The following is a 14961-nucleotide window of genomic DNA, read 5'->3' on the forward strand; positions in this document are numbered from 1 at the left end:
CTGGATACGCGTATGGAAATGTCAGCCCCTCAGCCTCCCTCTCTCTCCCTCACCCCTCCACTGCTTTCAAACACCCATTCTCTTGCCCCACTCCCATCTTGAGCCCCCGCCTCCCCACTTACCCCTCCTTTCACCCCCCCACCCCATACCTGCCCCAGCTTCTCCCCTGCCCCTAGCACACCCTTTTTTCTGACTCTCAGCCTCATTATGCCTCTCAGACCCTTCATACGTCTCAGACACATTACACATTATGTCCTTCAGACACCCTCGTAGCTACCCCCCCCTAGTCACCCGTCCCCCACCCCCACCTCAGATCATCCAGAACCACTTGGGCTGGACGGTAGAGCGACGGTCTCGTTTCATGCAGGTCGGCGTTCAATCCCCCGACCGTCCAAGTGGTTGGCCACTATTCCTCTCCCCCGTCCAATCCCAAATCCTTTCCTGATCCCTTCTCAGTGCTATATAGTCGTAATGGCTTGGCGCTTTACCCCTGACAGTTCCCTTCCTCGTCCCTATAGAGTGCCCAATCACCCCCACACAGACGACAGACATATACCTGCATAATTACACCAGTATATATATGTTATAGTGAGTATACAGTGAACCAGCTTTTCAAACCTTCCGTTCAAAACTGTGTGAGGGTCAGAGAAAAAGGTATTTAGCTATTAACCATTAAATATTAAACCAACACTCAAAAAAGGAATAATATAAATATTTGATTTACCTTCAAGGAGCGCAAGAAACTCTCACAGCATCTTAGACAACAAAAGTTCTCCAAAAAAGCGCTTCAGGATAATGGTGGTAGACTTTTCTTCTCTCTCTCTAGACTGCTTTATTGGTGCCTACTAACAAGCTCGTTCGGCACCATTGCCAAACCTGGAGATAACGTTCGCCTCTTGTCTACACTCTTACGAGCCCCAATCTTATTGGGAAAGTCTGGAAGATTAAACAAAAAAGAGTTCTAGATTAAGTATAGGTGAGATAAACATCCTTCTTAGGTTCGAACCCTCATCACGGCCCCTTGAGAATTTGTTCATCCTCCTTAGGTACTGGTTGGTGCCTTTAGACACCCAGTTTGGAAGTGTTTGAGATGTATATGGAGGTTAAGTCACCTTGTTCACATGTTCAGGACGTTGTTCATATGTTCCAGGTCCTTGTTCACATGTTCCAGGACCTTGTTCACATGTTCCAGCTCCTTGTTCACATGTTCCAGGTCCTTGTTCACATGTTCCAGGACCTTGTTCACATGTTCCAGCTCCTTGTTCACCTGTTCCAGGTCCTTGTTCATATGTTCCAGGTCCTTGTTCACCTGTTCCAGGTCCTTGTTCACCTGTTCCAGGTCCTTGTTCACCTGTTCCAGGTCCTTGTTCACCTGTTCCAGGTCCTTGTTCACCTGTTCCAGGTCCTTGTTCACCTGTTCCAGGTCCTTGTTCACCTGTTCCAGGTCCTTGTTCACATGTTCCAGGTCCTTGTTCACATGTTCCAGCGAGACGACATTTTGTAAACGCCTTGTGTTGCTTAGGAAACATTTATGCAACGCCTTGTGTTGCTTAGGAAACATTTATGCAACGCCTTGTGTTGCTTAGGAAACATTTATGCAACGCCTTGTGTTGCTTAGTACATGAATTCACAATCACAACTTACGGCAAATTAAATGACAATGACGTCATAGCACCAATACCGGTGACGTCATAGCACCAATATCGGTGACGTCATAGCACCAATATCGGTGACGTCACAGCACCAATATCGGTGACGTCATAGCACCAATATCGGTGACGTCATAGCACCAATATCGGTGACGTCACAGCACCAATATCGATGACGTCACATCACCAATATCGGTGACGTCACAGCACCAATATCGGTGACGTCACAGCACCAATATCGATGACGTCACAGCACCAATATCGGTGACGTCACGCACCAATGCCGGTGACGTCACAGCACCAATATCGGTGACGTCACAGCACTATTAACACCATCGCAGTAAACAATATCTTCCGGCTAAATGTGTCTCCAGGGAATATTTTATCCTTCTAGTAAACAATTTGCTTCCAATGTGCCAAAGCAAATTCAATTTCCGATGGAGAAATTGTCTGGAGTAAACAGTTTGTTATCCGCAGTATTCATATATATATATATATATATATATATATATATATATATATATATATATATATATATATATATATATATATATATATATATATATATATATATAATTAATTAATTATTCTAACACAATTTTCTCAATATTTCTTATGTTTCTTTTTACTGTCGATGGTAATTGAAAAATCAATTCTCCAAAATTCATTTTTATTTCTAGTCTAACGCGACACTTGAACGCGTTTCGTAATAACGTATTACATTTTCAAAGACTTTAGTTTACACACACAGCTGTAACCTGAAAACACTTAACAGAGTTTTACTAATTCTAACGCTAAACAGCTTGTCTTATATGCTCGCATTTGGGTGAGGTGATATGTTGAAACAGTTTTGGATGAGGTGAACAAACTTAAACCAAAACAGAACACGGTTCAATGGGTATAAATTGGATAAGTTAAAGGGAAGAATGACAGTAACTGCAAAGGGCCTATTGGCCCATACTTACTCTTGATGCTTCTATATTGGTGCGGAGTCTTGAAGTGGGTAGAATATAGTTGTGCATTAATTGGCTGTTGATTGCTGGTGTTGACTTTTTAATGTGTAGTGCCTCGCAGATGTCAAGCCGCCTGCTATCGCTGTATCTATCGATGATTTCTGTGTTGTACATAGAATTTGCACAGCACAGTGAATTTGTGTTATTTCACAACACAGAAATCATCGATAGATGATTTCCTTCTCCTTCTCTATTTCCTTTTCTTTCTCCCTCTCTCTTTCTGTCTCCTGTCCCTTTCTGCTTTCCACCTCTCTCTTCTCTCCCTCTCCTTGAACCCTCATCTCTCTCATAAAAATTAACATTACAATGCGCTGAACTACTCTATAAAACTGTGTAGAAAAACACATCTCCGATATCAGACTACGTGAACATCGTATGGGATCGCTACTGATGCCATCTTTCTTAAACAATGTCACTGGGGCCGACCCCGACCAGCCTATGACACTGTCATACCCCGCCCTGTGTCATACTTGGAAACTGAGACTAGCCGTTAGCGTCTGTCTTCCTATTTTGGACGCAGACATTTGATTTTATGTATATATGATTGTTGAAACAAGTCCGGTAGGGCACCATTATTCTGAATAATTATATAACATAATACAAAGTGTCAATTGAGCCAACTAATGTTATTTTGTATATGTTTAGAGATTATGATAACATTTACCTGATATAACAGATAGCAGATAATATATTTTAACTGGTATATGACATCATCGCGCATGCGCGCTGAAGGTCGTTCCTCATTGGACTAGAACAAGAGTTTGTTCAGATGAAAAATATTAATTATTGTAAACAATATATCATTTATTATAGAATTATATAATTCCTCATACTGGGGAAATATTAAATCAACATCAGGTCAACATTATCAACATTGATAATAAACATCACACACACATATGCATGAATGCAACATGACTGTAGCGTAGAATGCAACATATGAATTAAACAGACAAACTCGTGTTTCGAAAACGCAGACAATTTTTAACTAAATATCAAAAGTTGTTCGTTTCCAATATTTCACGGGAGCATCAGAGAGAGAGATTCCAATTCACTTGATAGACAGGAGCTTGTAAATAAGAAATGTGTGTCTGAAGAAAATTAGAATCCCTTTTTTATGAGGCATTTGTGTATGTGTACGTCTCTCTCTCTCTCTCTGTCTGTCTCTGTCTCTGTCTCTCTCTCTCTCTCTCTCTCTCTCTCTCTGTCTGTCTGTCTCTCTCTCTCTCTCTCTCTCTCTCTCTCTCTCTCTCTCTCTCTCTCTCTCTCTCTCTCTCTCTCTCTCTCTCTGTCTGTCTGTCTCTCTCTCTCTGTCTCTCTGTCTCTCTCTCTCTCTGTCTGTCTGTCTCTCTCTCTCTGTCTCTCTGTCTCTCTGTCTCTCTCTGTCTCTCTCTCTCTCTCTCTCTCTCTCTCTCTCTCTCTCTCTCTCGTACACACATTTATCTTCCTAGTTGCTTTACCTCGTATATTCCAACTTGACTCGAGCGAACCAAAAATATATAGAACATCTGTAACAGATGTTCACCGGCTTCCAGGTTCAGCAAGTCTCAGTTGTGTTGTGTTCGAAATTTTACCGCGATCACATATTAATGAACTTCGAACACAGGTTTCCTCAATGTTTTATTGAAAATGTTACGACGTCGCCAAGTGGTGTACATAATGCAGAACACTTCGGGCTTCATGTTTAGCTAAACATGGCAAGTTTTGTATTTGTTAATGAAATGTTATGTGTAACTTTGTACTTTTGATGACATGATTGACTTAAAATTCCGTTGATAAATATTGTATAACGTCGAGGGGGGCTGGAATTATTAGTAGAAAGCGCCAAGACATTACGACTATATTGCACTTGAAAGGGATGAGGATAATGATTTGGAATGGGACGGGATGGGGGGGAGGGGATGAAGGAATGGTGCCCAACCATTTGGACGATCGGGGATTGAACGCCGACCTGCATGAAGCGAGACCGTCGCTCTACCGTCCAGCCCAAGTGGTTGGGGGACGGAGGCTGGAACGTGATTGTTTTAATCGTGTGTGATGGTAATTAAGCTAAAAAAAAATAACCTATTCCTTTTCTCCTCGTCCCATCGCAAATCCTTATCCTTACCTCCTTCCAAGTGCTATATATAGTCTTAGTGGCTTGGCGCTTTCCCCCTGATAGTTCCTTTCCTCTTCAGTGATGATAGAGCTAGTAGATATCAGCTGGATTAGTGTTGAAATTGCGAAGTCTGGATGCTAAAAAAGAATTGTGGATCGTGATTAGTTTAAATTTATAGCCAAAAAAAATTAAATGCATAAATTTTCGGAATAAGGCGAATAGGACCCCTGGGATTTATTTCTAGAAGTGTTAGCAATTAAACTATTTCTGTTTTTTCGACAGCTGTGTTTTGCTTTTTGGTAACAGTCGTTCTGTTGAGGCAGTTCAGTTGTGGTCTCCATACTGTAGACTGAACGATGGTTCACTTCTTAGCCGTCAGCGAAGGGTGACAAAGTTAATCCCAAGAATTAGAGAGCTTCTAAATAAAGAGAAACTGAGAAACCTTAAGTTACTTTCCCTAGAAAGGCAAAGAGTCACGGGGTGACATTAGCCAGATAGGAAAGTGGTATTTTTGTTTGTTTAGAATGGATTCAGAAATGAACCCCACCCGAGCCAAATCAGAAAACGGCTTGCCCTGAAGAGAATCAGAAAACGGCTTGCCCTGAAGAGAATCAGAAAACGGCTTGCCCTGAAGAGAATCAGAAAACGGCTTGCCCTGAAGAGAATCAGAAAACGGCTTGCCCTGAAGAGAATAAAAAAACGGCTTGCCCTGAAGAGAATCAGAAAACGGCTTGCCCTGAAGAGAATCAGAAAACGGCTTGCCCTGAAGAGAATCAGAAAACGGCTTGCCCTGAAGAGAATCAGAAAACGGCTTGCCCTGAAGAGAATCAGAAAACGGCTTGCCCTGAAGAGAATCAGAAAACGGCTTGCCCTGAAGAGAATCAGAAAACGGCTTGCCCTGAAGAGAATCAGAAAACGGCTTGCCCTGAAGAGAATCAGAAAACGGCTTGCCCTGAAGAGAATCAGAAAACGGCTTGCCCTGAAGAGAATCAGAAAACGGCTTGCCCTGAAGAGAATCAGAAAACGACACTCGTGTTGAGCCGAATCAGAAAGCGACACTCGTGTTGAGCCGAATCAGAAAGCGACACAGCAGTGAGGCAAATAAAAAACGTGCCATTACCTAATCAGAATTAGAAATTAAAATCCCCAGAACCAAATTTGAAAGATACCCCCATTAACCGAGTTAAAAAAAAAAAGTGGAACTTCATGACCCTTAACACGAAAGAGCCGGTTCCTTGCCCGAGTGCGTGAATGAACGAGTGAATGACAACAGTATAAACGTTCTCATACATCAGTATACCTTTACACACAGAAATCACAATAGGGTGATGCATCAACTGAACAAATCCACAAGGGTCTTGACGAGGTTTCGAACTTACGCCCCGGGATGATCCCAGAGTGCATCTTGAGGTTATCTTGAGATGATTTCGGGGCTTTAGTGTCCCCGCGGCCCGGTCCTCGACCAGGCCTCCACCTCCAGGAAGCAGCCCGTGACAGCTGACTTACACCCAGGTACCTATTTTACTGCTAGGTAACAGGGGCATAGGGTGAAAGAAACTCCGCCCATTGTTTCTCGCCGGCGCCCGGGATCGAACCCGGGACCACAGGATCACAAGTCCAACGTGCTGTCCGCTCGACCGACTGGCATGGGGGGGAATTGTGTAAGACCCTGATTTGTGTCTCGGAGAGGCTGCAGGATCCGCGTGAATTCACTGGAATTCCCCGGTTGCAATTCTTTTTACCATGTCGTGGCCTAGTTGACTAAGGCAGCGTCTGGGATCATCCCGGGCGTAGGTTCGATCCCTCATCACTTATTGAAAACGACTTGAGGTCCCATATCCATCTTCAATCCAAGTTGGATATGCTACGCCCTGGAAACACAAACCGAAACTATCTCTATTTTCCGCTTGTTACAACTTGTAATAAAGTTGTTACATCTTGGCTTAACGTGTTTATGACGTATTAGAACGTTGTTACAACTTGCTATATTGGTTGTTATAACTGGTTAGGAAGTGTTACAACTTGCTATATTGGTTGTTATAACTGGTTAGGAAGTGTTACAACTTGTTCGAACGTTGTACCAACGTCGTAGTTTCGGTGTGTGTTTGGCGGGCGGAAGCTTGTTTGTTTGTTTGTTTGTTTGTTTTGCTTCACCACTTCTGTGTTTGTTTTTGTCGGAGGTGTCACACTTTCATCCATATATACCTACCCAGGAGCTCGCGAGCGCGCGCGTCTGTGTTTGTCCCGTCTGTTGACGCTGTGGCAACTCTTTTTAATTCGGTTAAGCTGCCATGGTATCGTATCCCCCCCCTCCCTTCTCCCCCTCCCTCCCCCCCCCCTGCTGTCATGTTTACCTGTTTGCCTGGTCGATAACATTGCTGATATCCTACTTCTCCCCCCCCCCCACTTCCCTCTTTGCCCTTTCACATTTCTCCCTTTTCCTTATTCGTTCCTCCCCCCACCTCTGTCATCCCCCCTTTTCCTCTCCCAAATACCTTTTCTTCCCCCTCCCCTCACTTCTCCTGATATCCTAAGCCTCAAGTACCCAGCCCCTTTCTGATATCCTACTTCGTCCCTTCCCCCTCTCAATCCCCTCTACTCTAATTTGCGACTATCTTTCTTCATTCTCTTCCCCCCCCCCCTCCTCATCTCCCCAACACTCCCCCTCTGCCCCATCTTTACCTTGACAGGTAGAAGATGCAGCCTCTCATTACCCAGATGCGGTTAGCACCTGACAGGTAAGAGAGGTAAATGTAAACATTATCAGGATATGTTGTTATATAGTTCAATATACTTTACAGTACACATTGTTGTGTTATTCATCATAGTGGTGATGATGTGGATGGTGATGTGGATGATGTTGTGGATGGTGATGTGGGTGATGATGTGGATGATGCTCTATTGTGAAATAAAACAGATGAATCCTCTCTGTTTCATTTGACAGAGAGGAGACTCAGAGCGTCTCTCTCTGCTTCTCTTCTCACTCTGAGGTACTCATTCCTGGCCCTCTGGTATCTTTCCCTGCTCTCTGGTATCTCTCCCTGCTCTCTGGTATCTCTCCCTGCTCTCTGGTATCTCTCCCTGCTCTCTGGTATCTCTCCTTGCTCTCTGGTATCTCTCCCTGCTCTCTGGTATTCTGTTATTACTGTTGTTTATCGATGTTCTGGTACACAGTTGCTACGCTACCTTACATTCCTGAGTGAACCATGGATTCTTCTGTTGCTTTTCATTTTTCTCCTTTTGGGCCGGGATAAGCCTGTCGGTGGCTTCATGGCACTTCTGGGTGATGTAGTCCATCATATCCTTTTCTCAGAGTTCTGTTTCCTCCATGGTATTTCCATTAGGAAGTTCCTCATCTCGTCATATTTTCTTTTTCGGTAATTCAGCCGTTTTCTTTCCAATCCCTTCCTTGGATAGGTTATTCGTTGTGTGTGTGTGTGTGTGTGTGTGTGTGTGTGTGTGTGTGTGTGTGTGTGTGTGTGTGTGTGTGTGTGTGTATTTTTTTTATAGAACTGTCAATCTTGGCTTTGATAGCAAGGGTCGCTGCGTCCAATTAGACAGAATTTTTACTTATCTCGCTCGGTATTTGCGTGGAGAACATATATATATATATATATATATATATATATATATATATATATATATATATATATATATATATATATATATATATATATATATATATATATATAATATCCTCTGGGGCCTCCTCAGGATATGTAACTGCCAAAATAGATAATTTTACCAGAAAGATTAACTTTATCTGAACTTGTGTACATAATGAGCTGAGGCTGATTTATGACCGACGCAAATAAATCTTTTCTTGCGTCTTGGGAGGTGTTGAGACGTCCGTCCGTCTTGACACGTCAGATGAGTGATGGGTTGAGTCCCTGTGACCTCACCAAGCTGGTGTTAGTCTTAATTAGCCTGTAGTGACCACTGGTTGGGATATCTTTTCCTTGGTAATAGACAGTGAGTGATGTACTCACTTAGTACTCATCTAGTTGTGTTTGCGGGGGTTGAGTTCCGGCTCTTTGGTTCCGCCTCTCAACTGTCAATCAACTGGTGTACAGATTCCTGAGCCTACTGGGCTCTTTCATATCTACATTTGAAACTGTGTATGGAGTCAGTCTCCACCACATCATCCTGAAGGATTCCTTACACAAGTTTCTAAAGGCAGTTCTTATGTTGGCCAGTCTTGCATATGCCGCTGATAATATCCTTTTGATGTGGGCTTCTGGGGACAGGTTCGGTGTATCATATCAAGCCTCAGATCTTTCTCTTTATTGGACTCTTGCAGGATTTCACCTCCCGGATGGTACCTTGTGTTCAGCCTCCTTCTCCCTTCGCCTAATTTCATTTCTTTACACTTTCCCGAGTTAAACATTAGTAGCCATTTTCCTCAAGTTTGTCCAGGTCGTCCTGTAGCCTTTATTTTCACCTATTTTGATTCTTTTTATAATTTTTGCATCATCAACAAACGTTGAGAGGAATGAGTCTATACCCTCTGGAAGATCGTTTACATATATCAGAAACAGGATGGGTCCAAGTACAGAGCCCTGCGGGACTCCGCTAGTGACATCTCGCCACTCTGATGTCTCTCCCCTCACAGTTACTCGCTGTTTCCTGTTGCTTAGATACTCCCTTATCCACTGGAGCACCTTCCCTTTTACTCCTGCCTGTTGCTCCAATTTTCGTAACAGCCTTTTATGGGGTACTGTGTCAAAGGCTTTCTGATAGTCCAAGAAAATGCAGTCTGTCCACCCTTCTCTTTCTTGCCTAATTGTTGCTGCTTGGTCATAGATTTATATTAAACCTGTGAAGCACGATTTACCATCTCTGAACCCATGCTGGTGGTGTGTCGCAAAACTATTTCCCTCCAGATGTTTTACAAGTCTTTTTCTCACAATCTTCTCCATCACCTTGCATGGTATACAAGTTAGGGTAACTGACCTGTTGTTTAATGCCTGTCACCCTCTTTGTATACTGGGACTACGTTAGCTGTCTTCCAACTTTCCGGTAGGTCTCCTGTTTCCAGTGACCTGTTATACACCATAGAGAGTGGCACTCTTAGTGCTTCTGCACCTTCTTTTAGTGTCCACGATGAGATACTGTGTACTCACTTAATTGTACTCACCTAATTGTGCTTGCGGGGGTTGAGCTCTGGCTCTTTGGTCCCGCCTCTCAACCGTCAATCAACTGGTGTACAGATTCCTGAGCCTACTGGGCTCTATCATATCTACACTTGAAACTGTGTATGGAGTCAGCCTCCACCACATCACTTCCTAGTGCATTCCATTTACTAGCTACTCTGACACTGAAAAAGTTCTTTCTAACGTCTCTGTGGTTCATTTGGGTACTCGGCTTCCACCTGTGTCCCCTTGTTCGCGTCCCTCCAGTGTTGAATAGTTCATCCTTGTTTACCCGGTCGATTCCCCTGAGGATTTTGTAGGTTGTGATCATGTCCCCCCTTACTCTTCTGTCTTCCAGTGTCGTAGATGCATTTCCCGCAGCCTTTCCTCATAACTCATGCCTCTTAGTTCTGGGACTAGTCTAGTAGCATACCTTTGGACTTTTTCCAGCTTCGTCTTGTGCTTGACAAGGTACGGGCTCCATGCTGGGACCGCATACTCCAGGATTGGTCTTACATATGTGGTGTACAAGATTCTGAATGATTCCTTACACAGGTTCCTGAACGCTGTTCTGATGTTAGCCAGCCTCGCATATGCCGCAGACGTTATTCTCTTTATGTGGGCTTCAGGAGACAGGTTTGGTGTGATATCAACTCCTAGATCTTTCTCTCTGTCTGTTTCATTAAGTACTTCATCTCCTATTCTGTATCCTGTGCCTGGCCTCCTGTTTCCACTGCCTAGTTTCATTACTTTGCATTTACTCGGGTTGAACTTCAACAGCCATTTGTTGGACCATTCACTCAGTCTATCCAGGTCATCTTGTAGCCTCCTACTATTGTCCTCTGTTTCAATCCTCCTCATAATTTGTGTGTGTGTGTGTGTGTGTGTGTGTGTGTGTGTGTGTGTGTGTGTGTGTGTGTGTGTGTGTGTGTGTGTGTGTGTGTGTTAGTGTGTGTTAATGTGTGTGTGTGTGTGTGTGTGTGTGTGTGTGTGTGTGTGTGTGTGTGTGTGTGTGTGTGTGTGTGTATGTTAGTGTGTGTTAATGTGTGTGTGTGTGTGTGTGTGTGTGTGTGTGTGTGTGTATGTTAGTGTGTGTTAATGTGTGTGTGTGTGTGTGTGTGTGTGTGTGTGTGTGTGTGTGTGTGTGTTAGTGTTAGTGTGTGTGTGTGAATGTGTGTGTGTGTGTGTGTGTGTGTGTGTGTGTGTGTGTGTGTGTGTGTGTGTGTGTGTTAGTGTAGTGTGTGTGTGTGAATGTGTGTGTGTGTGTGTGTGTGTGTGTGTGTGTGTGTGTGTGTGTAGTGTGTGTGTGTGTGTCAATTGTATCCGTCAACAGCTCAACGACACACAGCTGTCGTGTTTGTTAGCAGCGACCGGACATGAGATTGATGTGTGTCGTACGAGGCTGATAAGACGAGACACAATGAACGAGAAGGTGGATGTGGAGCTGTCTGGAGGAGAAGAGTGAGAGAGGAAGATTGTTAGGTGGAGAGGAGGCGGGACACGACGATGAATGGGTAGAGAGGCAGATCAAGAGGTAAAGCAGGAAGGAAAAACAAGAAGGAATAATTGAACGGAGAAAGGAATAGCAGGGATGAAAATATACAGAGGGAGGGGTGAAAGCGCGCAGAGAGAGAGAGAGAGAGAGAGAGAGAGAGAGAGAGAGAGAGAGAGAGAGAGAGAGAGAGAGAGAGAGAGAGAGAGAGAGAAAGCAGGGGGGGGGGGGGCAGAGTAAGAAGAAGAGAGAATACCATGAAAGATGACCTTTGACCTCTCGTTATGACCAATGATACTTAACCTTTGACTCATCGTTACCAAAAATAATACCTGACCTCTGACCCCCTCGTTACCAACAATGACATTTGACCTCTGACCTCCTCGTTATGACCTACGAACAACACACGCTTGTTTAATGTACCGAATCATCACCAGCCGCCCAAACCACCACCCTCCAACACCCTTGCACGCACACACACACACACACACACACACACACACACACAAACACACACACACACACACACACACACACACACACACACACACACACACACACACACACACACACACACACACACACACACACACACACACACACACACACACACACACACACACACACACACACACACACACACACACACCTCCCCCAAACAAGGTATCACCAACTATAATCACCCATTTCAACCTCTTCAAGACGGTCTTAATTCCACCGACAACTCAGCCTGTGGGTTAACCCTCTTCTTCCCCCTCTTCTAACATTCGCTTCTCCAACTTACAAAAGAAAAGAGGACAAATCACCAAAGAATTTAGGGAATAATAATCACCACGATAGAGAAAGGGATTGAAAAAAAAGGAAAATTTCCCCGTGAAGGGATTGGGGATTGGGGGGGGGGGAGGCAGGGAAGATTAATTGGGAGCTGCAAAAAAAAAAAAGAAAAAAAATAATTGGAGAGTGAATGAAACTTTGAAAAGAAAATGGTTTGTGAAGGTTAATTGTTAGCTCCAAACTGGAAGTAGGAAAGTCAGGTGAGAAGTTGAGCGAGAGGGAAAGCCATATGTGGGACGGGTAGATAGCCATATGTGGGACGGGTAGATAGTGATATGTGGGACGGGTAGCCATATGTGGGACGGGTACATAGCCATATGTGGGACGGGTAGATAGTAATAAGTGGAACGGGTAGATAGTGATCTGTGGAACGGGTAGATAGTGATAAGTGGGACGGGTAGATAGTGATATGTGGAACGGGTAGATAGTGATATGTGGGACGAGTAGATAGTGATATGTGGGACAGGTAGAACTCGGAGGTCAGACGTTAAGGAGGGGGGGGGGGGAGGTGGACCAAGGGGAAAAGGGTAGAAGAGGGGTGTGAGTTTTCGGTTATATATATATATATATATATATATATATATATATATATATATATATATATATATATATATATATATATATATAATGCACAACTTGCCTAAACACCGCAAGAGAGATTATACAACCTTAGAACACTTTCCCACCAGGAGATTCGAACCCTAGCCAGCACAGAAGCCTTACAGCAACTGGCATAACTGGTAAGCCTTTAACCCACTGCACCACAGCTCAGACCCTTAAAAGAGATGGTAATTTCGGAGTATTTCACCTCCAAAGATCACCACCTCCCAAGAGCAACTAGAGCATAGTGAAGGGCTACTCACTTTCTTTCATCAAATTCCTGTTAATATGGGAGAACTCTGTGTCTATGCTTAATGCACAACTTGCCTAAACACCGCAAGAGAGATTATACAACCTTAGAACACTTTCCCACTTAGAACACTTTTAAAGGTCTGAGTTGTGGTGCAGTAGGTTAAAGGCTTACCAGTTATGCCAGTTGCTGTAAGGCTTCTGTGCTGGCTAGGGTTCGAATCTCCTGGTGGGAAAGTGTTCTAAGGTTGTATAATCTCTCTTGCGGTGTTTAGGCAAGTTGTGCATTATATATATATATATATATATATATATATATATATATATATATATATATATATATATATATATATATATATATATATATATATATGTCGTACCTAGTAGCCAGAACTCACTTCTCAGCCTACTATGCGAGGCCCGATTTGCCTAATAAGCCAAGTTTTACTGAATTAATATATTTTCTCTAATTTTTTTCTTATGAAATGATAAAGCTACCCATTTCATTATGTATGAGGTCAATTTTTTTTTATTGGAGTTAAAATTAACGTAGATATATGACCGAACCTAACCAACCCTACCTAACCTAACCTAACCTATATTTATAGGTAAGGTTAGGTTAGGTAGCCAAAAAAAGCTAGGTTAGGTTAGGTTAGGTAGGTTAGGTTGTCGAAAAAACATTAATTCATGAAAACTAGGCTTATTAGGCAAATCGGGCCTTGCATAGTAGGCTGAGAAGTGAGTTCTGGCTACTAGGTACGACATATATATATATACATATATATATATAACCGAAAACTCACACCCGAGAAGTGACTCGAACCCATACTGCCAGGAGCACTATGCAACTGGTGTACAGGACACCTTAACCACTCGACCATTACGACCGGACAAAAGATGATGGTAGCCGAGGCTATTTCCCCATCAGCCCGCAAGCACTCTGATGGGGTAATCTTGGGCATAGTATTTTATCAAATAACCTCATTCTTTGGGGCACACGTGAGGAACACAAATGCGAACAAGAGATTACCATCAGAGTGCCGGCGGGATGATGGGGAAATAGCCTCGGCTAGCATCATCTTTTGTCCGGTCGTGATGGTCAAGTGGTTAAGGTGTCCTGTACACTAGTTGCATAGTGCTCCTGGTAGTATGGGTTCGAGTCACTTCTGGGGTGTGAGTATTTGGTTGGGTATATGCCTGGGGACCATTCAGGCTTGTTCGCATATATATATGTATATATATATATATATATATATATATATATATATATATATATATATATATATATATATATATATTTCATTCTCATTCAAGCTTTAATGAGGATATTTGCACTAGAAGAAATCCTGCCTCAGAAACGGGCTTAACCCAGATTGAGGGATTGGGGGGGGGGGGGGGGGGGGGTATATGCTGGGTTTTAACCTCACACCCAAAAAAAAAATATTGATATTTTTTTCCCCCAAAAGTTCCAGTTTGTGTTTTGCTTTCGACCGGCGAAGCTGTACGCTTGAGGGTGGAGAGTGAGAGGGAACGTGAGGAGAAATGAGGGGAGATGGAAAGTGAGGGGTAATGTGGGATGGGAGTGAGGTGGGAAGGGAAGGAAAAGTATCTTTACTGTATAAACTCAGAGTCTTTCTCTCTCTCTCTCGGACGTCAGGCGAAACGGGAGCTGTGTATATATGTTTTAGTGCTCTAGGCCGCGAAATGCAGCTCTGGGGGGAGCGAAACGTGACTTTGGGGTGCGAAACATAGCTCTGGGGCACGAAACGTAGCTCTGGGGCGCGAAACGTAGCTCTGGGGCGCGAAACGTAGCTCTGGGGCGCGAAACGTAGCTCTGGGGCGCGAAACGTAGCTCTGGGGCGCGAAACGTAGCTCTGGGGCGCGAAACGTAGCT

The 14961-nt window shown here is 43.6% G+C and overlaps 3 protein-coding genes across 3 annotated transcripts in view; 1 reads left to right on the forward strand and 2 right to left on the reverse strand.

Annotated features, from left to right (window-relative positions):
- Nucleotides 1-1117: 1117 nt before the first annotated feature.
- On the reverse strand, nt 1118-1561 carry LOC138352215 (golgin subfamily A member 6-like protein 7). The gene has a single exon (XM_069304498.1). It carries the CDS (start codon nt 1559-1561, stop codon nt 1118-1120), a length of 444 nt encoding a protein of 147 aa, XP_069160599.1.
- A 312-nt stretch (nt 1562-1873) lies between these two features.
- Nucleotides 1874-8057, reverse strand: LOC138352216 (MARCO-like protein). The gene is made up of 4 exons (XM_069304499.1): nt 7947-8057; nt 5308-5766; nt 3327-3410; nt 1874-1972 (listed from the first exon to the last, which is right to left on the reverse strand). Exons 1-4 carry the CDS (start codon nt 8055-8057, stop codon nt 1874-1876), a joined length of 753 nt encoding a protein of 250 aa, XP_069160600.1.
- Nucleotides 8058-11312: 3255 nt separating this feature from the next.
- The window catches only part of LOC138352217 (ribosome-binding protein 1-like), a 20524-nt gene continuing 16875 nt past the window's right edge, over nt 11313-14961 (forward strand). Inside the window, exon 1 of the mRNA XM_069304500.1 lies at nt 11313-11353. Coding sequence (XP_069160601.1) covers nt 11313-11353 — 41 coding nt within the window. The remainder of the gene's footprint in view (nt 11354-14961) is intronic.

This window comes from Procambarus clarkii, chromosome 52, assembly GCF_040958095.1.
Source record: "Procambarus clarkii isolate CNS0578487 chromosome 52, FALCON_Pclarkii_2.0, whole genome shotgun sequence".
Taxonomy (NCBI): domain Eukaryota; kingdom Metazoa; phylum Arthropoda; class Malacostraca; order Decapoda; family Cambaridae; genus Procambarus; species Procambarus clarkii.

Bases quoted from the DNA above. Each gene is read 5' to 3' on its own strand.
- LOC138352216 (XM_069304499.1), bottom strand. From the start codon at position 8,057: ATGGACTACATCACCCAGAAGTGCCATGAAGCCACCGACAGGCTTATC. The intron at 3,411-5,307 runs GTGGGGTTCATT...CTCTTGTTCTAG, and splicing joins CGTTTTCTGATTTGGCTCGG to TCCAATGAGGAACGACCTTC. The intron at 1,973-3,326 runs GTAAATGTTATC...TGGTGTTAATAG, and splicing joins TCTGCTATCTGTTATATCAG to TGCTGTGACGTCACCGATAT.
- LOC138352215 (XM_069304498.1), bottom strand. From the start codon at position 1,561: ATGTTTCCTAAGCAACACAAGGCGTTGCATAAATGTTTCCTAAGCAAC.